At 39.5% G+C, this 24,601-nt stretch overlaps 1 protein-coding gene and 1 pseudogene across 1 annotated transcript; both read right to left on the bottom strand.

The window, feature by feature from the left end:
- Positions 1–48: 48 nt before the first annotated feature.
- LOC131194043 (protocadherin gamma-A6-like) lies at positions 49–5,727 on the bottom strand. Its single transcript, XM_058174597.1, has 2 exons — positions 3,166–5,727; positions 49–1,505 (listed from the first exon to the last, which is right to left on the bottom strand). Exons 1-2 carry the CDS (start codon positions 5,590–5,592, stop codon positions 1,437–1,439), a joined length of 2,496 nt encoding a protein of 831 aa, XP_058030580.1. The 5' UTR covers positions 5,593–5,727; the 3' UTR covers positions 49–1,436.
- Positions 5,728–8,210: 2,483 nt separating this feature from the next.
- LOC131194995 (protocadherin gamma-A6-like) lies at positions 8,211–21,659 on the bottom strand (annotated as a pseudogene).
- Between the last annotated feature and the right edge of the window lie 2,942 nt (positions 21,660–24,601).

Genomic DNA, 24,601 nt, shown 5'->3' with positions numbered 1-24,601 from the left:
GAGACTCACTCAAATTGAGAATGATATTTTCTTTGAAATATGGGGCATTATCATTAATATCTAGGATGAAAACTTTTATGTGGAAAATATTTAAAGGATTATGTGCAACAACTTCTAACTGCAGCATACAAATAGGTGAGTTTCCACAGATTTTTTCCCGGTCTATTCTGTCATTCACATATAGATCACCACTTTGCTCATTGAAAGCAAAATATTGTTTTTCTGAAGAGACAGCAAGTTTGCATTTTGGTAACTGTTCAACATCCAATTCTAAATCTTTAGCAAGGTTCCCCACAAAGGAATTTTTTTCCATTTCCTCTGAAAGTGAGTACTGAACCTGCTCAGGTATCACCCAATCGACCAAATCCCAGAATATGAACAGAAAAAGTACTTGCCTCAAATTGAACTCCTGTATTCCCTTTATGTAGCTTGCTTCCATTACTGTCTTTCTTGTTTGTTTTTCCTTCCTAGAGTAATAGCTTCCAATTTCACACTGTTTATCAATAATATTGGAGAAAAGAATGGTCTTAATGAGTTGATTCATGAAGTAAAATGTTTTTTCCGGAACACCTTTTAGAATAAAGCTTTCTCCTGCATCTTTTCTAGTCAACTGGCGGGATACAGCTGCAGAAGAATAGAGGGCTGATCCAAGACTCCTCTTGTCCTATAGTGACACTCTGAGTCTATACTGTGAACTGCATTTCCTGATAAAGTTTTATTTTAATTCCATGGGATTTTTTGGTTTCAAAAACATAGAATAGTATTCAAGCTGTAACTAATTTAATGATTTGCCAGTGGCATTGTAACATCAAAGCTGAACAAACGGAATACATTTTTTTTGACATTATTTTAATTTTCTGACCAATGGAACTGGGGTACCTAATTCCTTTTCACCAAATGAATCAGTCACAATCTAGATTTCACCTTCTTAATTCTTGAAGGGTAGAAGATGGGGAGAACATCAAGACAGTCAAGTGAGTAAAGGATTTATGATTCTCAATAAGCAACAATATGCACTTGAAAGTCAAAGCCCACAGTTAATCACTCAGCGGTGGGATATAGATTACTGTATAAACAAATAAACCATCTAGATGACTGTAAACTTATAAATCTACATCTACTATTTAATCCCAACAATAAATTCCAGTTATTTATTTCTTACTCAGTTTCCATAGCATTTGTGCTCCAGAAATTTTTGTACAATGTGTGAGTTAGAGGGAATATTTCAGCATTCATCTTAAACCTATGTTCTTTGAAATAAATCCTCCTGAAGCCATTGCATAGTAATTAGTCCTTTTAGTTCATATCTTCATATCTTCCAAAGAAATTTGTTTTTAAGCAAACAAGTGAAAATGTTAAACTAAATATTTTACATAAGCAGAACAAAATAAAACTGTAATCTATTTCTTTAAAAAGTATAGTTGCTTGCTTTTGAACTAGTACAGGCGCATCCAGAAATAGGTATCAGTCGGAGGAAGATGAGCAAACTGAGACATTCCCCTGGCCTGGAAATAAGGAGATATTGTTTATCCAAGTTCTGATTGATCAATTAATTAAGTAGGAAGTCAGTGAGAGGGAAGAAAACAAAGGCAAAATGCACATATACAAAAATTCATTCTGCCAATTCCTACACAGTTCTCAAAGTAGTGATTACCTCAAACTGGAGGGCTCTGGAAAGGCTCTTTTCTATTGCAGGTATGTTGCTTACAGTAGATGTTCCTAATGTGTCCATACTGTTCCTCACATAGGACTAATGTGATATAGACACAAAAGTAGTCATAACGTGCTTTGTTGGAGGCATGGGGAGGCACAATGGTGGGATTCAAATAATTTAACAACCGGTTCCCCTGAGTGGTGCAAACTGGCTGAATCCCACCATTGGGGAGGCAGTAGTTCATTAAAGAACTTATTTATTCCAGTAGATTAAACCCTTGGTTCCAGCAGGGTAAACCTATACTTTTACAAAACATTTGAAAATAGTCTCAGCTGTTTTTCAGATCCATCCATATAATTATTTTAATGGCTTGCAAACATACTGAATTTCTCTGAATCAAGAAAGTAATGTAATTTTAAACTGAGTGCACTGATATTATCTATATGGGCTTCATCTATAAATCATATACATTCACTGTTGGTATGATTATCTACTGTATAGGAATACTTCTAATTAAAATGGCCAGTTTCTGGGAATATAACATCTCCTGTGTTGTACTAAGTAACAACATAACTTAAAAAATTGGACTCCATATAGGAGATGCCATTTCTTTACATACATGATTCCCAAACTGTGTGCAGTGGTGTTTCAGTGTATTACAGTAAACCTATAAGGAGGTCATGGGATATTTTAAATTTGTGTGGGAAATGTATTTGTTAGACATCTCTTTTAGCCTAGAGGCAGTGCAATAAAATTACAGAGAACCAATAAAATTTGGGAACTGTTATTTTTATGGCATTTTCTTCTTCAATAATATTTACAACATCATTTTCTTGAAATTCTCCTCATGATTTATCACTCAGAATTAATAAAGAAGCAGGTTTCTTTATTAACTATTACAATATTAAAATCCAATATTATATTTTTTAACTATTAAAAATATTACAATCCAGACTTCTTAGAAACATGAGACAGCTAAAGATATATTACCAAGAGAATATTCAGTATGGAGAATATGAATGTAGTGTAGTTAGACATATGAAAGAAAAAATTCCTGTCACTGAGAACTTAACATTAATCTAAAGTGGGAGAAATTATGCTATGTATTTTCTTTCCTCTATTCTGTTATATCCCTAGAAAATTAAAACATAAATTGAAAGGGAGAAGAATAAAATGCTTGAAATATTATGTCTATATCTTTCTGATAAGGTTTTCATATAAAAGATAAAATGTATTAAGAAAATCTAATACATTTCTAAAAACCCAGTATTTTCACATCAATGCTCCTGTGAGTGTAATAATTGAAATCAATTTCTGAGAAATTTCATATGACCAATATAATAGAAAATGGTAAACAAACAGATTTTTACAAGGAATACAAAATCAGACATTTAAAATACCTAGTATTCAGCTTCATTAGAGAAAACAGACTGATGGGAAATCACTGTTGAGATAAATAAGGAATTATAGAATCAACAAAATACACCATTACTCTGAAATATTAAACTCACCTTGACTAAGATTTGCTCATCATTCTTCAAATTTAAATCCTCACAGGCTAGGATAGGGTCACTCACCCCACAGGTTAGAGGTTGATTGGTCGGAGTATTTGAACAGTTTTCCTCATGAAAATTGCAGTGGCTTTTTCTAGAATCTCTGGTGAGTGAAATAGTGTGGCAGTAAGACTGAAGAAAGGCTCGGACTCCATCCATCCCAACAAATTGCGACACTGGCACACCACTAAAATGTACACTTTCTGACTCTAACAATTTTGAATTCTTCCACCTGTACAACCTGATGGCCAATAAGACAAGGAGGAATGTAAAAAACAAGCAGGAGACAAACGCCACACCAATCACCAGATAAAATGTGAGGTCTGACTGAGGATCTACAGGAGTTGAGATGTTGCTCAGATCTGAGAGAATTTCAGGGATGCTGTCAGCCAGAACAACTGTGAGAGTGACTGAGGCAGAGAGAGGTGGTTGGCCGTTGTCTTTCACTAAAACCACCAGGATTTGCTTCAGGGCATCTTTCTCCAGAAAAAGCCGAGCAGTCCTGATCTCACCTGTGTGGAGTCCCACGGTGAAGAGCCCTGGTTCTGTCGCTTTGATCAGCTGATAGGAGAGCCAGGAATTCTGGCCAGAATCTGCATCTACTGCCACCACTTTAGTGACCAGGTAACCTGACTCAGAAGAGCGAGGGGCCAGCTCTATTCCAGTGGAGCCATCAGCGGGAGGGGAGGGGTACAGGATCTCTGGCACATTGTCATTCTGGTCCAAGATGAAGAGAGTCACTGAGACATTAGAGCTGAGTGATGGGGATCCGCCATCCTGAGCCTTGACCTGGAACTGAATCTCTTGAATCTCCTCATAGTCCAAGGAGCTTAGGGCATAGACAGTCCCCGTCTCAGAATTAATGGAGAGGTAGGAAGAGAGGGGTGAGTCCTGCATTTGGCTATCAGTGATGGAGTAAGTTATTCTGGCATTTTCTTCCCAGTCTGGATCACTTGCTTTAAGGGAAACGGCTGAGGCACCTTTTGGATTATTTTCTAGAAGGTAGGAGGTATATTTTGATTCCAGAAACTGTGGAGGATTGTCATTTGTGTCTAACACCTGGAGTGAAATAACCGCAGATGTAGAGAGTGGTGGTGCCCCATCATCCACTGCTGTAACAGTGATAGAGTAAGTTGGCAATTGTTCCCTGTCAAGGGCTTTGTCTGTCTCTAAACTGTAGAAACTCTCCATTGTTTTCTTGAGCTGAAAAGGGAGGTTGCTGGGAATTGAGCATTTAACTTCTCCATTGTCTCCTGAATCTCTGTCTTGGGCATTTAAAATGGCAATGACAGTTCCAGCGGGAGAGTTCTCAGGCACCGAGTTGATCACAAAGGTGATAGCTAATTCAGGTGCATTATCATTTAGGTCTGTAACCAAAATCACAACCTTGGACCTATCACTCAGCCCACCCCCATCCATGGCTTGCACTTCAAATTCATATGTTGATGATGTTTCAAAATCAAGGCTCCCCACAAGGATAATTTCCCCTGAAGTCGAATTTAACAGAAACATTTTTTGATTTTTCTTGTTTATTTCCTCAAAAGAATATTTTACTTCTCCATTGATTCCTTCATCCATATCAACAGCTGTTATGGTAGCTATTGTGGATCCTTTGGACATGTTCTCTTTGAGATTCACTTCATAGACTTGTTGGCTAAAAACTGGTACATTATCATTTGCATCTAGAACAATGATATGAATCTGTACTGTGCCAGACCTAATGGGATCACCACCATCAAAAGCTGTAAGGATCAAAGTATAAACTGATTGCTCTTCCCTGTCCAGTGATTTTTCCAACACCAGTTTAGTCGATCTGGTGCCAGTTTCGCCTCTTTGCATCTCCAGAGAAAAATGGTTACTACCTGTGAGTTGGTAGTTTTGCACAGAATTTATCCCCAGGTCTGGATCTTGAGCTTTTGCTAGAGGAAATTTTTCTTTTAATGCTGACATCTCACTGATTTTCATTGTCCATTCCTTTGAGAGAAATTGAGGAGCATTATCATTTATATCTGTGATTTCTACTTCAATTCCATAAAGCTTTAGTTTACTTTCAATAAGGATCTGGAATTTTATTATGCACTTTTCTGTCTCTTTGCATATTTTCTCTCTGTCTATTAATTGGGAAATTTCTAAATGTCCACGGTTGACATTCAGAATAAAATATTGAATTGTACCTGTAGTAATGACGACACGAAGTCCATGATCTAAAAGTTGTTTCCCATCCATTCCCAGATCCTTTGCAATGTTTCCCACAAAAGTACCTTTTGGCATCTCTTCAGGAATGGAATAATGGATCTGCCCAGAAACTGCTTCCCAAACAATCATCACAATAAAGTATTGCAGAATTCTCTGTCCATAGTTCCATATTCTCTTAGTTTTCTTCATTGTTTTGCTACAATAGCATCCACTCAGGATTAAAAGCTCTTTTGATAGTACTTACTGACTGCTGAGGTTCTCTTGTGCTGTCTCAAGTTCCAGTTGAAAATACAGTGTATCCAGGTTTGGAAGCAAAATATCCTTCTGTTTCACTGATATCTGTATTGGTGTGCTTTAATATATTGACAAAGCTGGAGTGGCTCATTCTTACGTTTTTGTTCCTTAGTGGTAAATTGCGACACCCAGAGGCTCAATCCAAAACTGCAGAATATCCTTGGTCATAGAAATGATATACAGTATTTGCCACAAAAAATAACACAAACAGGACAGTTACAGTTCACAAGAAAACAAATAAATTTTAAAAGAAACAGTAAAGCAGGTTAAAACCAGCAACAATGCATACAGGGAGCCAATGACTAATCAAGTTCAGAGAGGATTAATGCCTACAAGGAAAAAAAGTGTCCTCATCGCAGAGCAATTCGTTCATAGCAATTAGGAAACTATTACAAGATTTTTCAAGCCAAAGAAAAGACAAGTGCTAAGATAAAGTTTTGACCATGGGAAAATCATAAGCTTGTGATAGTAACAATCAATCATTTTGCATGGGACTTTCCTTGAAGACAATTCTATGATTTAGCTAGTGCAGAATGCTGTGTTGGCTATTTTTTCATGGATGTGGTCAATGTTTTATTGCACCCATTCTTGGTGATTTACACTGGGTGCCTTTTGCAAATCTATTTAATAGTATTGGTGTAGATTTACAATCAAAGACTCCCAAGAACTAAGTTCAAATCCTCTGACTACATATACATGTCTGACTTGTTTTCTTGGCAATAATGCAAAAGGGCTTTCTTCTTCTAGCACATCATCTTGCCAGACTAAGATACAGTCTTGAGATTTCCTGATAATCTGAAACCCTAAATAATATCTGCTCAAATATTATTGAAATGTATTTCTTGTTATCTATTGGCCTGAGGTTTGTGGTGATAGCAGTAGCAATAAAAATGATGATGATGATGACGACGACGACAATGATGATGATGATGACTAACAATGCCTGGAGACAGCAGAATAGAACAGAAAGAACTGGAGAAGATAACAAAATACAAAGACCTACAAATAAAAACAAAATAATTGTGGCAAAGGCAAGCAAGGGTAGTACCAATAGTAATAGGTGCCTTGGGTACAATCCCAAAACAACTGGAGCACCACTTGAACATCATTGGGATTGACAAATCAACCATCAGTCAATTGCAAAATGTGGCTTTATTGGGAACAGCTTTCATCCTGCAGTGCTATCTGTAACACCATCAAACATCTACATCTTCCTGTCCCAGGTCCTTGTAAGAACTTGATAGGTAGACAAAAATACCAAACCCAGTCTGAACATCTGGCTGACTGTGTGAATAACAATAACAAAAACAACATGATCGAGTTGCTAAATCAATCCACTTGTCATTATGTGAAAAATACACCCTACCTGTATCTGAAAGGTCATGGGAACGTAAAGTGAAAAAAGTTGTTGAAACTGAGATGGTGAAGATCTTGTGGGACTTTCAAATACAGACAGATCATCATTTGGAGCACAACACACCAGATATCATAGTTATTGAAGGCCGAAGTGCACAGTGTATTGATATCGCTGTACCAGGAGATGCCAGAGTTGAAGAAAAAGAACTGGAAAAAATCACAAAATATTGCAACATGGCCATCGAAACTACACAGCTATGGATGAAACATGTAATAGTGATACCCATTGTCATCAGGGCACTTGGTACCATGTCCAAGAATTTTACAAAACACATTAAGAAATTGTAGCTTTTTGCAATAACACCAGCAGAACTTCAAAAAACTGTGCTACTTGGAACATTGTATATTTTAAGAAGATACTTAGCACCAGTCAATGGTATTTGTGACACATTTTTAAATGTCCAGTTGACTGAGTTTCATATTTAATAAATAAAAGAGATAATAATAATCTCCCAGTGAGGCACTACCTTGACGTGGTTGTTTGGTTTGTGTGCTCTGAGAAAGATGCGAGCTATGCCAGAGGTTCAACCATACTGGACAGGGCTCATCAGAGGAATCAGGAAGAGTGTCTCTTCCATAAAAAATATGGTGAGACGTAAATTTCAGAAAGCCATATTGGCTCAGATGTTGTCCGGGTTAATAAGGTCCACGCTAGATGTTGGAGTTTCTGGATATCTGGTGAAAAATGGGCTACAGGACTCAGAACTGTTGGCTGAGCAATCAGGGCCAGAAACTGTAGAACTACTGGAAGAAAAGGTGTTTACCCATTACAAATATACAGTGATTGAAAACAAAGAAATAATGATCTGTTATTACAGATCAAGCCCAACAAGAAAAGGATATTTGAAATGAATGCACAAGTTCTGGAAAGAACAACATCCATAATAGAACAGAAACTAGCAGATCAATGTTGATTTATAATATGAAATGAAGTATTCCTAGAAGTAGAATTGGAAGAGCTGCAAAGGTTCACCCAGGGCAGAGAAAACAAAGCCTTGCCAGAAGTAATTCAAAATGTAGAGCCAAACCAGGGAGAGTTGGTAATAGAGGAATCCAATAGAAATATACAATTGTTTTAATTTAAAAACTTCTCTGTTTCAGAAAGAACAAAACCCTGTAATGAAAGAAGTAAAAGAACTGAAACAAAGAATAACTGAGCATCTAGAACAGCACAAAAACATCAGAATAAGGCTGCATGCATTGAAGCTTGTTCCAAAGAAACATCTAGCACAATTGTTAAAAGATGCAAATACTGCAATATCAATTAAGCACCAACTAACTGCAAGAAACAAACCAACTAATGTGCAGCACAGCTGCAGTTATAACTGAATACCTGGGATATTAGAAAAGAAAAAAAACAGTGCACCACAAAAATGGAAGATTAGATTGGAAAATAAGATTAACAAATTGAGTTCAGATGCAAGCAAGCTAGAACAGATGAAAGAAAATAAGCTGAAGAACAAGAAAATCAAAGAATACCTAATCAAGAAATATCACTTAGAAACAAGGAAGATCTAAGAAGCGCTGGAAATAATAAAACAGCAAATAACAGCTATAGCCAAGAAAATTAGCAGATACAAACCTCGAATTGCAAATTATAGGCAGAACCTCCAATTTCAATTTGATCAGAAAACTTTCTACCAATCCATCAATGGAAAAATCAAAGTGAATCAGTCAGTACCTGACAAGGAAGAAACAGTTCTGGGTGCAGTTATGGGATAACCCAAAGAAATACAACAAGAATGCAGATACACTGCAGGAATAGTGGACTCAAGCAGAATTAAAAGCAATGGATAGGAAGACTAGAAAAATAATGGCAATGAATCATGCTCAAGAACAAGCTCTACAAACAAATGCCATGAAAGCAAAGATACAAAAATCCAATCAAACTGCCAACTTTGTAATGACGAAGTTGAAACTGTTTCACGTTTAATATATTAGTGCAGCAAAATCGCGCAAAATAATGAAAAAGATAATAATAATAATAGTAATAGTAGTAGTAGTAGTAGTAGTAATAATAATAATAATAATAATAATAATAATAATAATAATAATAATAATAATAATAATAATAATAATAATAGCAGCAATGGTAACATGTAGTAAAAACGCACAGGATAATGGGTGATTTTACAATATTAAGCCCAAACTGATCGCACAAACTGATTACAAATCTAGACATGATCGAGTTGCTAAATTAATCCACTAGTCATTATGTGAAAAATACGACTTTCCTGTATCCAAAAAGTCATGGGAACATAAAATGGAAAAAGTTATAGAAAATGAGAAGGTGAAGATCTTGTGGGACTTTTGAATATAGACAGATTGTTATTTTGAACACAACATGCCAGATATCACAGTTGTCAAAAACTGAAGCGTACAATTTATTGACATTGTGGTACCAGGAGATGCCAGAGTTGAAGAAAAAGAGCTGGAAAAAATCACAAAATATTGCGACCTGGCCATCGAAAACTACGCGATTATGGATGAAACAAGTAACAGTGATACCTATTGTCATCGGGGCACTTGGTACCATGTCTAAGAATTTTATAAGATACATCAACAAATTACAACTTCCTGCAAGAACACTAGCAGAACTGCAAAAAACTGTGCTACTTGGAACATCGTGCATCTTAAGAAAATACTTGATTGATACCTAGGACGCTGGCAGCAGCCCAGCTCAACCATTAGCGCCAGTCAATGGTATTTGTGATGCATTTTTGAATGCTCACTGAGTTTCATGTTTAATGAATAAAATATATAATAGCAGCAATGGTAACATGTAGTAAAAACACACAGGATATTTGGTGATTTTACAATATTAAGCCCCACAAATTATAAGAAGATTTTATGGGGGTTCTTTATTAGGCAAGAAATAGATATACTCCTTATTTGGAATAATCAAATTTACATCTCTGTACCAAATGAAACAACAGAAATAAAACATATCTAAGATCTAATTTGGGTAGGTCACAGGGACCAGAGGTTTACTCTTCTGAGCTTTTGGACTTGTGCATGATCCCATCCTCAGGGAACTGGCTGGATCAGATTAGATCTTGCAACATTATCCTGGGACATGTATATTTGCCTTCATTTGTAAAATGTAACTATTTAATTGCAAATAAAAATAAATAAAAATTCAATATTGTAAAGTTAAAATCATTTTGGGGAAGAATGAGCTTCCTTAACTTTTTCTAACTCCTGAAATCTATGCTTAATTTTCAAGACAAGCACTTTATTCACCAAAGTCAGGAAAAAAAAGGAAAGGGATGTTTCCTTAAATCATCTTCACTTAAAATGTGGCTGTCAGCCTCCGCTTTAATTTAGTATACTTCTCCTACTAGATTATCTGACTGTTTTATTACCTTGTTAAAAGTTTGGTCTACTGAATGTCTTACATGCTTTATGGAGGAGGGGGGAGGTTTTCACTGTTCCCAGCATCGGCTGACATTGCATGTGTGGGAGAGGGGAAAAGCCTTTTTTAAAATAGATGTTTGAATTGTTTTGGCGCGTGAATGTAACGGCAGCTGCTGACTCCACATTCCATCCAGAAGAGTGACAGAGGGAGAATATCGGAAGTGAAACTACACGTGGCTGAGGAGGAAGAAGACATTGGACTATTACTGTATTGACCTCTAGTAGGGGGAGGGTTCAGGAGAGAATATGACTCTGGGGTTTTGATTTACTTCCAGTTCCAGCTTTGCTTTTACTGCATCCAGACTTGTATGATATAAATTACCAATTTCTTCAACATGATGGAGTTGGGTTTTTATTTTCTCAAACACTGATCTGGGGCAGGCTGACAGTGGCTGATGTTTCTGAGCTGCTTCAGACACGGGGTATCTAATAACAAATCTTCATAACACCAGGACTGGAGCTATTTCCAAAAGTTTATTGCCTTCTGATGATAAAAGCCACTTCTCTACCTTATCTATGATACTATATTTATGATTTATACTACAAGTAGTACTTGCTTAACCATTGGTTGCTTAGTTACTAATGTTATGATGGACCTCCCTAGAGGTCCACAAAATTGTGTTCCAATTTTGAAGTTCTGAGGTTCCACATACACAAACAATCGTGACTGCATTTTGGGTGCTTTGCAACAGGCTCGCATTTACAGGTGTTTTCCACATCCTGTGGTCACATGACCACAATTCTTTTGGGTTGTTGTTGGTTTTTTTTGCCTATTTCTGATGCTTACTTCCTGTTTCTGGCAAAAAAAAAATGCCCCATTGAGTATAAGAATTCATTTAATGACCACAGTGTTCGTTTTAACACCTGCAGCATTTGCTTAACAACCATGGCATTCACTTAACTACTGCTGTAAATTAGGCACAGTCAAGAGGTGACCCTGCTTAATGATTTCCACAACTTAAAACCATAATTCAATTATAGTTTCAAATTGAGGACTCACAGGATTCCAGCAATAAACAAACATAAAAACAGTTCGAAAACATCTAGTCACACATAGAATAAAAGAACTGTTTTAATTGTTAAAGTCAATCTTGGTGTTCTAGTGGAGGTTTTGGACAACCATTTTTATTTTATTTTTTTATTTTATTTTTTTATTTTGTCACACAGTATATATAAGCATAAGCATGAAATAATTATACAATATATAAGCATATATATGAGTATGAGTATGTAATAACTATATTAATTGGATATAATGAAAGGAAACAATAGAACAGGAACGGTAGTCACGATTGTGCTCTTATGCACGCCCCTTACAGACCTCTTAGGAATGGAGTGAGGACAATGGTAGATAGTTTTTGGTTGAAGCTTTGGGGATTTTGGGAAGAGACCACAGAGTCAGGTAGTGTATTCCAAGTATTAACAACTCTGTTACTGAAATCATATTTTCTGCAATCAAGATTGCAGAAAATAGATTTAAGCTTAAATCTATTGTGTGCTCGTGTATTGTTGCAATTGAAGCTGAAGTAGTCTTTGACAGGAAGGACATTGTAATAGATGATTCTATGAATTAAACTCAGGTCATGTTGAAGGCGGCATAGTTCTAAATTTTCTAAACCCAGGATTTCAAGTCTGGTGGCATAAGATATTTTGTTGTATTCAGAGGAGTGGAGTACTCTTCTTGTAAAATATTTCTGGACACGTTCAATTGTATTGATGTCAGAAATGTGGTATGGGTTCCAAACAGTCAAGCTGTATTCAAGAATTGGTCTAACAAATATTTTATATGCTCTGGTTAGTAGTGTAGTAGTTTTTGGAGAAGAAGTTGCGCAAGATTAGGTTCACAACTTTTAAGGCCTTTTTTGCGATGTAGTTGCAGTGAGCTTTGGCACTTAGATCATTTGATATGAAAACTCCAAGATCTTTAACAGGGTGGGGGTCATCAGTAAGGTAATGTCCATCAAGCTTGTACTTAGTGTTTAGGTTCTTTTTTCCAATATGTAAGACTGAGCATTTGCTGGTTGAGATTTGAAGTTGCCAAGTTTTAGACCATTCAAATAAAAAGTCAAGGTCTTTTTGGAGAATAGCTGTATTGTTGGTGGTGTTAAATAGTTTGACTATCGTCAGCAAAGAGAACACCATTACTTGTAATATGGTCACAGAGATCATTAATGTATAATATGAAGAGTGTTGGTCCAAGAACGCTGCCTTGGGGAACGCCACTTTTAACAGGAACAGGATTTGATAGAGCATTGCCAATTTTGACTACTTGTTGTCTATTTGATAGAAAAGCATTTGTCTGAAATGGTATTGGAACTCCCTGCTTGGGCAAGGAGTTGGACTAGAAGTTCTCTAAGGTCCCTTCCAACCCTGTTATTTTGTTTTTCTAAATAGATAAATTGAAAGTGTTTAAAACAAAGTTCTTCAGTTTTTATATTTCATTCTACATTTCTCTTGCAAGGAAACTGCAGGGTGTCAGCATTCCAGAAAAAAACCTCCCACTCCAAGTAAAACTCCAAAGCATGCATCTTTCAAAGTTCTTTTACTAGGATAGGTAAACTGGCACATCTGGGAAAATCCAAATCTGAGAGATCTGGGTTTTCCCTCAGTAAATCAAAACCCACAAGACCATCCCCTGACTCCTCAGTCGATCACATGCTCCAATTGTCAACCATCCCATCTCAAGACAGCACTCCAACCACTCCTTCTCCAGATGCAGGATCGGCCTGATCTTGACCAACAGAAAGAATGTTATTATGTCTAATGACAACCCCTCTACTAAATTCCCCCTCCTACTTTCCCACACATGAAAAAGTGGCAGCACGGAAGTTTCTGGCCTAGTATGGCTTTCAAAGCTGACACAGGGACTTGTCCAGGAGGTTTCCAAGAATCAGACAGGATTGGGGGGGGGGGAGAATATACAATAGTCCTTAATTATTTATGACCACAATTGACCCTAAATTTTCTTTGCTTAGCAAGGTAAATGTTAAATGAGTTTTGCCCCAGTTTGCAACCTTTTTTTCTGCTACAGTTATGAAACATATCACTGCATTATTAATGAATCCTCCAGTCATTAAATGAATGGCTTTTCCCATTGACTTTGCTTGTCAGAAGCCAGCTGGGAAGGTTACAAATGGTGATCACATGACCCCAGGACAGTACAACTGTCATAAATACATGCCAGTTGATAAGTGTTGTGGTCCATCAGCAGCCTATGGAGCTGGCAACGGAGTCAGACAGCGATGAGACTGAGGTGAGGCCAGGTCCATTGGGAAGTGAGATGCAGACTCCAGAGACTCCAGAGACTGATAGTAGTGAGGCAGAGGAACAGGAGGAGCCTGTTCCTAATGCACACATGAGAAGAGCTGCCAGAAAGCAAGAGCAGTTCAAGCAAAGAGGACAACTCGGGAGAAGGGCCAAGAGATGATTGGCCCCTCCCATAAGGCTTAAGGCTTAAGGCCCCTCCCATAAGGCTCAGCACTGGCGTTTCAGCTTTGCCAGAAAACAATGTTGTAGCTGCGTCTTCTGCTTCATATAAGTCTTTGTTTTTGTGGCTTCTGGACGTTTGTGAAGAAGGGCCTTTGGCAGTTTGCCTAATTGGACTAAGGTTTGTGAGATAACTGAGGAATTTCTGTTGGGAGGCATTTGTTTTACTTTGAGTTGAACGAATTACTTCATTCCCAGCTGTTCAAATAAAGTTTGTTTTTCCGTGGACTAAGTTTATTACTACCTACTTGGGCCTGGGTCACAACAATAAGTGCGTGAATTTTGATTATATGACTATGGTCAAAAGTGTGAAAAAAAGTCATTCACTTTATCTTGTGCTGTTGTAAATTCAATTGGTCACTTAATGAATGATTATAAATCGAGGACTATCTGTAGTTTATTGCTATACCTGGAAATAGGATAATTGGGATTGCACTGTCAGGTATATTAAAATCAGATTCAGATTCAGCGGGTTTTCAGCAACTGTTTTGTTAGCTACGAAGGACAATCATCAATCTTCATAACATGGTGAATGTTGACAGATCTAAGAAAAATAACCTTGATATAATTAAGAACCTAATGAACTTTAGTGCCTATCTGTTGAGCACCACATGACTGGCAAATCCAAGAAGAATCATCCCATAACTGTTCTACTGTCATTGATATTTTACCTCATTCCTCATTTATCTCAAACCCTGAAGGCCTTCATACCCTATTACATCTTATGCTCTCTTTGAATGTTATACCTTCAAGTTAACCCAAATCTGAGAAGTTTCACATAGACCTGATGCTTAATTTTTGAGAGACATTTTTTAAAAATGGTTTTGCTGCTGAACATATACATTTGAAATAAAGAGCTGATTCCCTGAGATGTTCCTGTATAGTAAAATGAGATACAAAGCACTGTCCTGTTCTATTCAAAGGTTTGTCCTTTGTGACAAAATTAGTAGACCAGAGGAATGCTGTCGATATAATTTACTTGGACTTCAGTAAAGCATTTGATAAAGTAGACCATAACCTACTACTAGATAAAATAGAAAAATGTGGGTTTGACAGCACCACTACCAGATGGATTTGTAACTGGCTGACCAACCACACTCAACATGTAGTCCTCAATGGAACTACATCCACATGGAGGGAAGTATGCAGTGGAGTACCCCAAGGCTCTGTTTTAGGCCCAGTACTCTTCAACATCTTCATCAATGATTTGGACAAGGGGATAGATGGGAAACTCATCAAATTTGCAGATGATACCAAGCTGGCAGGAATAGCCAACACTCCAGAAGATAGGCTCAAGTTACAGAAGGATCTTGACAGACTCGAACATTGGGCGCTATCTAACAAAATGAAATTCAACAGTGAAAAAAGTAAGGTTCTACATTTAGAAAAAACAAAATGCACAGGTTCCGTATATGTGGCACCTTGCTCAATAGTAGTACCTGTGAGAGGGATCTTGGAGTCCTAGTGGACAACCATTTAGATATGAGCCAGCAGTGTGCAGCAGCTGCTAAAAAACCCAACACAGTTCTGGGCTGCATAAACAGAGGGACAGAATCAAGATCACGTGAAGTGTTAGTGCCACTTTATAATGCCTTGGTAAGGCCACACTTGGAATACTGCATTCAGTTTTGGTCGCCGTAATGTAAAAAAGATGCTGAGACTCTAGAAAGAGTGCAGAGAAGAGCAAAAAAGATGATTAGGGGACTGGAGGCTAAAACATGAAGAACGGCTGCAGGAACTAGGTATGTCTAGTTTAATAAAAAGAAGTACTAGGAGAGACATGATAGCACTGTTCCAATATCTCAGGGGTTGCCACAAAGAAGAGGGAGTCGGGCTGTTCTCCAAAGCACCTGAGGGTAGAACAAGAAGCAATGGGTGGAAACTGATCAAGGAAAGAAGCAACTTAGAACTAAGGAGAAATTTCCTGACAGTTAGAACAATTAATAAGTGGAGTGACTTGCCTGCAGAAGTTGTGAATGCTCCAACACTGGAAATTTTTAAGAAAATGTTGGATAACCATCTGTCTGAGATGGTGTAGGGTTTCCTGCCTGGGCAGGGTGTTGGACTAGAAGGCCTCCAAGGTCCCTTCCAACTCTGTTGTTGTTGTTGTTTGTTGTTGTTGTTGTTGTCCAGTTGATTTCAATGGAACCAGAGGTGGTTTTCAGCAGGTTCTGACCAGTTCTGGAGAACCGGTAGTGGAAATTTTGAGTAGTTGGTAAAAATTCTGACTGACCCTGCCCCCATCTATTCTCTGTCTCCCAGCTCATCAGCAGGAAATGAGGATTTTATAGTAACCTTCCTCTGGATTGGGGAAGGAATGGAGACTTTACACTATCTTTCCCCTGGAGTGGGGTGGGAATGGAGATTTTACAGTATCCTTCCCCTGCCATGCCCAGCTAGCCACACCACCAAGCCATGGCATGCCACCAAGTCATACCCATAGAACCGGTAGTAAAAAATTTTGAAACCCACCACTGAATAGAATGTGGTTATATTTACATTTAAAAAATAGTGCAACACTGATTCTGCTGAAAATTCAGTATATTTCTCTGAGAATGGAGAATGTGATATGTACAATAATAGCAAAATCAATAACATTTTGTATAGCAGAGGAAATTAACATATATTAAGATAAACAAGTTCATATAAGAACAAAAAGATCAAAATGATTTAAATAATTACCTTACCTGAATTACTATTAGATCATCGTTATTTAAATTTTCACCAGATACAATTGGATCAGTGGTGGGATTCAGCCAGTTTGCACCACTTCAGGAGAACTGATTGTTAACTTTCTGAGCAGTTTGGTGAACTGATTGTTGAAAGAAATCATTAAGGCAGAGAACCGGTTGTTAAATTATTTGAATCCCACCACTGAACTGATCCTTTCTGCCATAACCTTCTTTAATACACAAAGTATCTGAATCATTTGCTGTGGATATATTGAAGTGATTTCTCTTAGAATCTGCAGTCAGAGAAACCTCATGGCAGTAAGAATGAAGAAATGCTTGGACTCCATTGATGCCTACAAATTGCGAGGCAGGTACATCACTGAAATTTATCTTCTCAGACTTCATCTGTGAATTTCTCCATCTCTATACTCTAATTGCCAGTAGCACAAGGAGAAAGGTAAAGAATAAACAGGAGACAAAAGCCACCGCAGCCCTTAAGTAAAAAGTGAGGTCTGACTGAGGATCTACAGGAGCTGAGATGTTGCTCAGATCTGAGAGAATTTCAGGGATGCTGTCAGCCAGAACAACCATGGGAGTAACTGAGGCAGAGAGAGGTGGTTGGCAGTTGTCCTTCACTAAAACCACCAGGATTTGCTTCAGGGCATCTTTCTCCAGAAAAAGCCGAGCAGTCCTGATCTCGCCAGTGTGGAGTTCCATGGTGAAGAGCCCTGGTTCTGTTGCTTTGATCAGCTGATAGGAGCGCCAGGAATTCTGGCCAGAATCTGCATCTACCACTACTTTAGTGACCAGGTAACTTGGCTCAGAAGAGTGAGGGGCCAGCTCTATTCCAGTGGAACCATCAGTGGGAGGAGAGGGGTACAGGATCTCTGGCACATTGTCATTCTGGTCCAAGATGTAAATAATAACAGAAACTTTGGAACTAAGCGATGGGGAGCCACCATCCTGAGCCTTAACTTGAAACTGAATCTTAATTAAAATTTTCATAATCAAATGAGGTTAATGCATAAATAGCTCCTGTCTCAGAATTAATGGAAACATAAGAGGAGAGAAATGATTCAGTTGTCTGGTTACCAGTGATAGAATACCTTATTACTGCATTCCTTTTCCAGTCTGGATCATTTGCTTTTAAGGAACATATCAAAGCACCCATTTGGTTATTCTCTACAACATAGAAAGGATAAATTGATTTCTCAAACAATGGAGGCTTGTCATTTGTGTCCAAGATGTATAGTTCAATTACTGTGGCTACTGAGAGAGGAGGTATTCCATGGTCAGTAACTATTATGGTTATATTAAAAGCTGATATATGTTCTCTGTCAAGGACGTTATCTGTCATCAAACTATAAAACCTATCAGAGGACTTCTTTAATTGGAAAGGGAGGTTGTCTGGAATGGAGACTCTGATTTCTCCATTGACTCCAGAATCTCTGTCTAGTACATTTAAAATGGCAATAACAGTTCTGGGTGGTGAACTTTCAACCAGGGAATTGGTGACAAAAGTAATTGCTAGTTCAAATGTATTATCATTCAAATCTGTAATGAAGATAACAACCATTGATCTATTAGTAAAATCTCCCCAAATTCATAGAAACTTGATTCTTCATAATCAAGATCCCCAGTGAGTGCAATTTCACCCATTGTGGAATTAAGGAGAAATGTGGGAACATCTAATTTTGCAGTCTTTTTCAGGAAGTATTTCACCTCTCCATTAAGCCCTTTATCAAGATCAGTGGCATATACAATAGCAATAATAGATTCTTTAGGAATATTCTCTTTGACATTTACTTCATAGATTGGTTGGCTGAAAACCAGCGTGTTGTCATTTGCATCTAAAACAATGACTTTGATTTCTGCAGTGACAATTCGGATAGGATCTCCTCCATCATTAGCTGTAAGGATTAGATTATAAACAGCTTGTTCCTCTCTGTCTATAAATTTTTCCAGTATCAGTTCAGTATCTCTGAAGCCATTTTTTCCTATTTGTGAATCCAGAGAAAAATGCCTGCTGCCTCTGAGTTGATAGCTCTGTATAGAATTTATTCCCAGATCTGGATCTTGCAAGGTATTGCTGGATCCCCCTTTTACAGATGCAGGTTTCTGTGTCTCTTGATGAAAACAATTACTTCAAAGCCAAATGCACCTCTTGGTTTTTAGATTGTTCTTTTACTTACTTGGTAAATGTACTGTATGAAAGAATAGCAATACCAGGACTCTTGACTTTTGATTTCTTTTCCTTCCTGGTGAAGAGTGACAGAAAGCTTACTATAAACATCCAAGTATTGTTTGACCATTGCTACTAAAAAAATTGAATAAAAGTGAAATCATATCTTATCTATTGTATAAAGAAACCTTTGAAATAAAGATGTAAGGAGGAACTTTATGTTAATTTCTATATTTTTCTACTATATACAGGACCTATCTACTTTTCTCTATTCAATCTAACAGAAGGGAAGCAGGAAGGACATTGTGATTCCTGTATTAAACAGACTGACTAGAATGAATATTTTGTATTTTATCAGGCAATGTCCTCCAGTGGGTTTTATAAGGAGATTAGAAGGGAAACAAGAATTGGAAAGTGTTGAGTGCTTCTTGTTTCTTGGTTAGCTAAAACCAAGAATCTATACAAACTTTTAACATGAATAGCTTGGTATACAGTGTACATATTGCATTAAATTAATGCTTCTCATCTTGCACCCATAAACCGTCATCTCCCCTGTTAGGCTCCTCATTGTAGGGCACAAAGAAGCAAGAATTACACAGACTTCAATAAGCTATTTTATAGGTAAAGTATAGAATTTTGGAACCTGCTCCTGTAGCCATTATTATTAGGGGTTTCATAAAGATAGAATCTATTTGAATATTCTGAATCTCTTCTAAAAGCTGAATTGTGCTGTCCTTTCTTCCAGAATTACTAACAAACTCTTATCCCATCTATGGGTTGTTTATGTCTAGCATGGTCTCATTTCTTTCTCAACTTCCCCACAGTCCCACACATTCACCATTTTCTCATTCACTTCCCTTCGCCTCCTCTTCCTTTCATCCCAGGATCTACCTTCCTTCCTTCCTTCCTTCCTTCCTTCCTTCCTTCCTTCCTTCCTTCCTTCCTTCCTTCCTTCCTTCCTTCCTCGTTTATTTTTTCAACACTAGTCTTCATCCATCTCATGCCTCCAAATCTCATAATTTCTTCTGTTTACTGTTTACTGTTTCTATTCTATTCTGTTCTATTCTATGTTCATATTTTTGCATACACATTCATTGTCTTCAGTACCATATCATCTTTATTATATAGAGCTTAGAACATAAGAAGCAGCTTCCCCACCCCAAAAGGGGTGGGGAAGGATTCAACATTTCCTCTGAGAGGACCAGACAAATCCCTTAAGTTCATTAATAGCAACCCATTGGAAGATGTGACTACAATTGAATTTGCAAATTTCTTAGAAGTATATTCCCCCTTTTATAAGAACTCCACTTCATCATATGGAACATTTTTTTTTATTTCAATCCCTGGTTTGATAGAGAATGTGTGGTTAGAAAATGAAAACAAGCATCCTATGCTTTCCCCACCACAAAGACCTTCTTAAGAATCAAGAAGAAAAGTGATGGCTGAAAGGACCTCTGGCACCAATTAGTGAAGCTTCTAAACTCACATCATCATGGCAGCATCATGTGACATATTGGGACTTTTTTCCCCTTCACTAAACTGGATGTGGGCATGGCCGGTGGTTGACGCATGCAGCCTGTGGGCGGGGAGTTTCACAGCCCTGTTCTAGACCTAAATATACAGCTGAGTTTTATCATGTGATATCAGACTGTTGGCAGGGTAAAGGGATGGTAGCTATCAGGGAAAATTATTGTGATCTCTGTACTAGGTTTGGTAATTTCTAAACTACTTTAGACTAATTTTTGATTTGCTTCATTTGGGCAGACTCAAACTGGCTGGAATTAAAAGTGGAGAAAACCTTTAGAAGGGACCATTTATCTACTGGAATTGTTTCAAAGAATAAATATTCCAGAAATTTCATTTATTCTTCTGTTTTATTTGTCAGAGTGTACACAGAGTGACTATGTGTGACAACCCAGGAGCAATAACATCAAACAGAGGTTTGTAATAATAAAATAGTGGTTTATTTCTACAAAAGAATATACATACACCAACTAGGCAAAGGTCAAACAATCAATCAGCAATTTACATCATGGAAGCCCACAGAGAGAGAGAGAGATGCCCCAAGAGGGCCCCTTTTATAATGCAGACTCTTAAAGTGGTAACTGTCAATTTTGGAAGGCAATTTTCTTTTTTGTGTCTTAACTGCCATATATTTTAGCTGGGGAAGTTGGGAGGGGTTGTTCTTGGAGCGGTAGAAAGTTAGTCCTAACAACATTCTGTATTCAAGGACATCCTGCGTCTGATGGAGACTGCCTGAAGATTGTATCCAATTGAGTGTGAAGAGTTGATTGGACAATGTGATGAACTTGTGGGTGTGGGGCAGGGCTATGAACTGTCAGCTGGGTGTGGAAAACCTGGAAGCTTTTAGTTTCGGGTTTTCCCAGCTGTGCCAACATGACATCTCTAATAAATTCGAACTTTGAGGAACCTCAAGCCTCAGAGCTTTACTTCATTGGGGGTGTTCCTTGGAACCCTGACATTAACCTGAAACTCCTAAATAACTAAGCAGCACCCCAAAAGGGGGCTGAATGGGGTGCTGAGCCCCAGCACCAACCTAAAGGTTGGGTGGTTTGAAGACTCAGCGAAGATGGAAGAGAGAGAGGAGAGCCCTGGGAGCACTTACTAGAAGGTATTCTCCTTCTGAAGGCGTAGTACGAGGCCTTGAAGCTGTAGAGATGATGCAAAGCATAGGCACAGTCCAGGGAGATGGATTCCAGGAAAAGTTGCCAGCATGATCCAACTCCAGAGATGGGACCAAAAGAGCGATCTCCTGGATGTTGTCCCATATCCAGCCCTCATCAACCTGCCTTCATGCTACCCCCTGTGGAATTTATCCCCCCAGGCTGCCGATTCTATCCTGACCAGGGGTGGGTCCAGTGCCAGTGGACGCCAGCACTGTCTGCTCCCCCTCTTACAGGATCACCATGGGCCCATTTTGCCCTGACGATCCCAGCACTGCAATTGTCGTGTCCCACTCCTCCTCCAATGGCTGGGTCTGGGAAGTCTGTATCAAGCGTGGCCATGAAGCCTCTGCAGCTTTGCCAAATTCCTGTCAGTTTTCAGGGCAGGCAGGGATCCAAGGTGTGACTTCAGCAACCAGATGAGACTTTGCTTGACTCAAGGAATGCCAAAAAGCAGATCCTTTATATAGGCCATGGGGTGTGGCTCCATGACTCAGCACTTATCCAGGCCTGCCCCTCCCTTCCTTTTGCTGACGTCGCCTCTCCATTCTCCGGAAGCGGGGATCCATCCACTGTGTCTTTCCTTCCTCCTAGTCTGCTGCCGGCAATTCTAGCACGTGGCTGGCTTCGTGCTCACATGCTGTAGGAGGGAGGTTTGTTTGCTCATTCTGTCTGGGCATGGTGCCAGGGCTCAGGGCTGGAGGCATGCCAGGCCATTCTTCTTCATTATCAGACTCTGGCTCAGATAGCAGGAGATGGGAGGGGCCCAGCTGCGGAGAGGAGGGCGGGCGAGGCACAACAGCAATGGGGTCTGATCCAGCAGCCAGCAGTGCTGCTGCTGCAGGTTCCAGTTCAGCCGCTGACATTCACCCCGCTACCCACTGCAGCACCCCAACAGGTCCCTGCCTCATCTCCAGTTGCCGTGGTGATTCCGCCAGCAAGAGCCCCGCCACCACACTTTAGAGCAACGTTTGATGGTAAGCCTACCAAACTGGCCTATTTCCTCAGCCAAGTATGGGCTCATATAGATCAGTATGGAAAGCAATACGAAACAGATCGCAACTTAGTATCTGTGATCTCATAGGGGATAAATGAGGGAGATGCTGCTGACTGGATAGCCAAGCTGCATAATGAGAGGGTTGCTGAATTAAATGATGCTGAAAGTTTTGTTGAGCTGCTTCGGGCCGGATTCGAAGACCAAGACCGAATCAATGAGAGTAAAGCCAAGGTAAAGGTCATCATCTTTCCAGCAAGGAAATTGACTCAATAGCTCTTGATAGAGAAGTTCACCCATGCCACAACCCCTCAGCTGAGAGGTCCCCAGGGAGAACTTTCACTAGACATCCTCTGACAACCCCTACTGAAACCCCTCCTGCTCAATCTACAGGGGTGATCAAATGCTACCTTTGTAGACAAGTGAGTCATCGAGCTGCGGAGTGTCTGGCACCTGCGCCGGTTCCACAACCATGCCCCGCCACATCAGCCCGAGGCAGAAGGGACCCACGAAAGCCCTTGGATGTCAGCATCAATTGCCCGGCAGGCAGTTGAGACTTCCCCTCCCCCTGGAGAGAGTGAAGAGAAGACCTGCAACCCATGCCGGCCAGCAGTACCAGTGGCGAAGACAACCCGATGGTAAGTGGGACCATCCACCCCTTTGCAGTCAAGATCAAGCTGACAGTGCCAGAGACAGGGGTGCATGGAGAGGTAGCAGCAATAATAGACACCGGCGGCACCCGTTGCTTGATTAACATCCCCATTGTTGAGCAGCTAGGCATAAGGACACACCTCTTAAGCCGCCCCATACACTTTCAGCAAGTAGACGGGACTTTAATAGGTGGCACTTTGCTACATGGGTCACTGAGCTTGTCAGATTGGAACTGGGGATCCAGACAGAACTCATTCAATTCATAGTAGCCCCAAAAATGGCATAGTCAATCATCCTGGGACTCGCCTGGCTAGACAAATGGGCCCCTACAATCAAGTGGGAGGATGGCTACCGAAAAGTAAGGAGGGGGGTGGGAGCCTTGCCGCCCATCCCTCCTGAAGCTGAACCCACTGAGACGAGCCCTGAGGGGCCCCACCAACAAGAGGTGGCCACGGCGGCCATCAAAGCCCTATCTGGGACTCCCCAGGTCCCCAAGGAATACAGGGACCTGGCTGAAATATTCAATGAGGAGGAATGCAATATCCTTCCCCCTCATCGCCACACTAACTGTGCGATTGAGATCGAGCCCAGAGCCAAGCTCCCTAAACCAAAGATGTACTCAATGACCCCAAAAGAGAGGGCTGAGCTGAGGAAATACATCGATACTAACCTAGCCCGAGGGTTCATCCAACCTGCAAAATCCAGAGTAGCCGCCTCAGCGCTGTTTAAGGAAAAGAAAGATGGGGGGATGAGACTCTGCATAGATTTTCGTGGAAAAATGCAATATGCGTGGAAAACACCTACCCCCTTCCCCTCATGAAAGACCTACTGAACTACCTTTCAAAAGGCAAAGTGTTTACTAAACTTGACTTGAGAGAAGCCTACTACAAGGTGTGCATAAAGGAAGGGGATGAATGGAAAACTGCTTTCAACTGCCCATTAGGTATCTTCCAATTCAAAGTCATGCCCTTTGGTCTCCAAGGAGCCCCTGCAGTACTCATGCAATTGATTAACAAAGTGCTGCATGAACATTTATACAAGGGGGTTCTCGTCTACTTAGACGACATTCTCATATTCAGTGGGACATTAGAAGAACATGGGAAACTAATCCAACAAGTACTAAAGAAACTGTTAGCTGCAAACTTTATCCGAAGCTGTCCAAATGTAAGTTTCACAAAACTCTGGACTACCTGGGCTACCAAGTGTTGAACAAAGGGTTAGAGAAGGATCCCAGGAAAGTGCGAGCCATACTTGACTGGCAACCCCCTCACACCAGGAAACAGCTGCAAAGTTTCCTGGGGTTTGCTAACTTCTACTGGCAATTCATCCCAGCCTTCGCAGAAGTGGCTCTTCCGCTTACTGAACTACTAAAGACAGAACCCTCCCTTGCAAAGCCGCGGCC

Source organism: Ahaetulla prasina, chromosome 3, assembly GCF_028640845.1.
Source record: "Ahaetulla prasina isolate Xishuangbanna chromosome 3, ASM2864084v1, whole genome shotgun sequence".
NCBI lineage: Eukaryota > Metazoa > Chordata > Lepidosauria > Squamata > Colubridae > Ahaetulla > Ahaetulla prasina.
The sequence above is the reverse complement of the archived record's forward strand: the minus strand, read 5'-3'. Positions and strand labels throughout refer to the sequence as shown.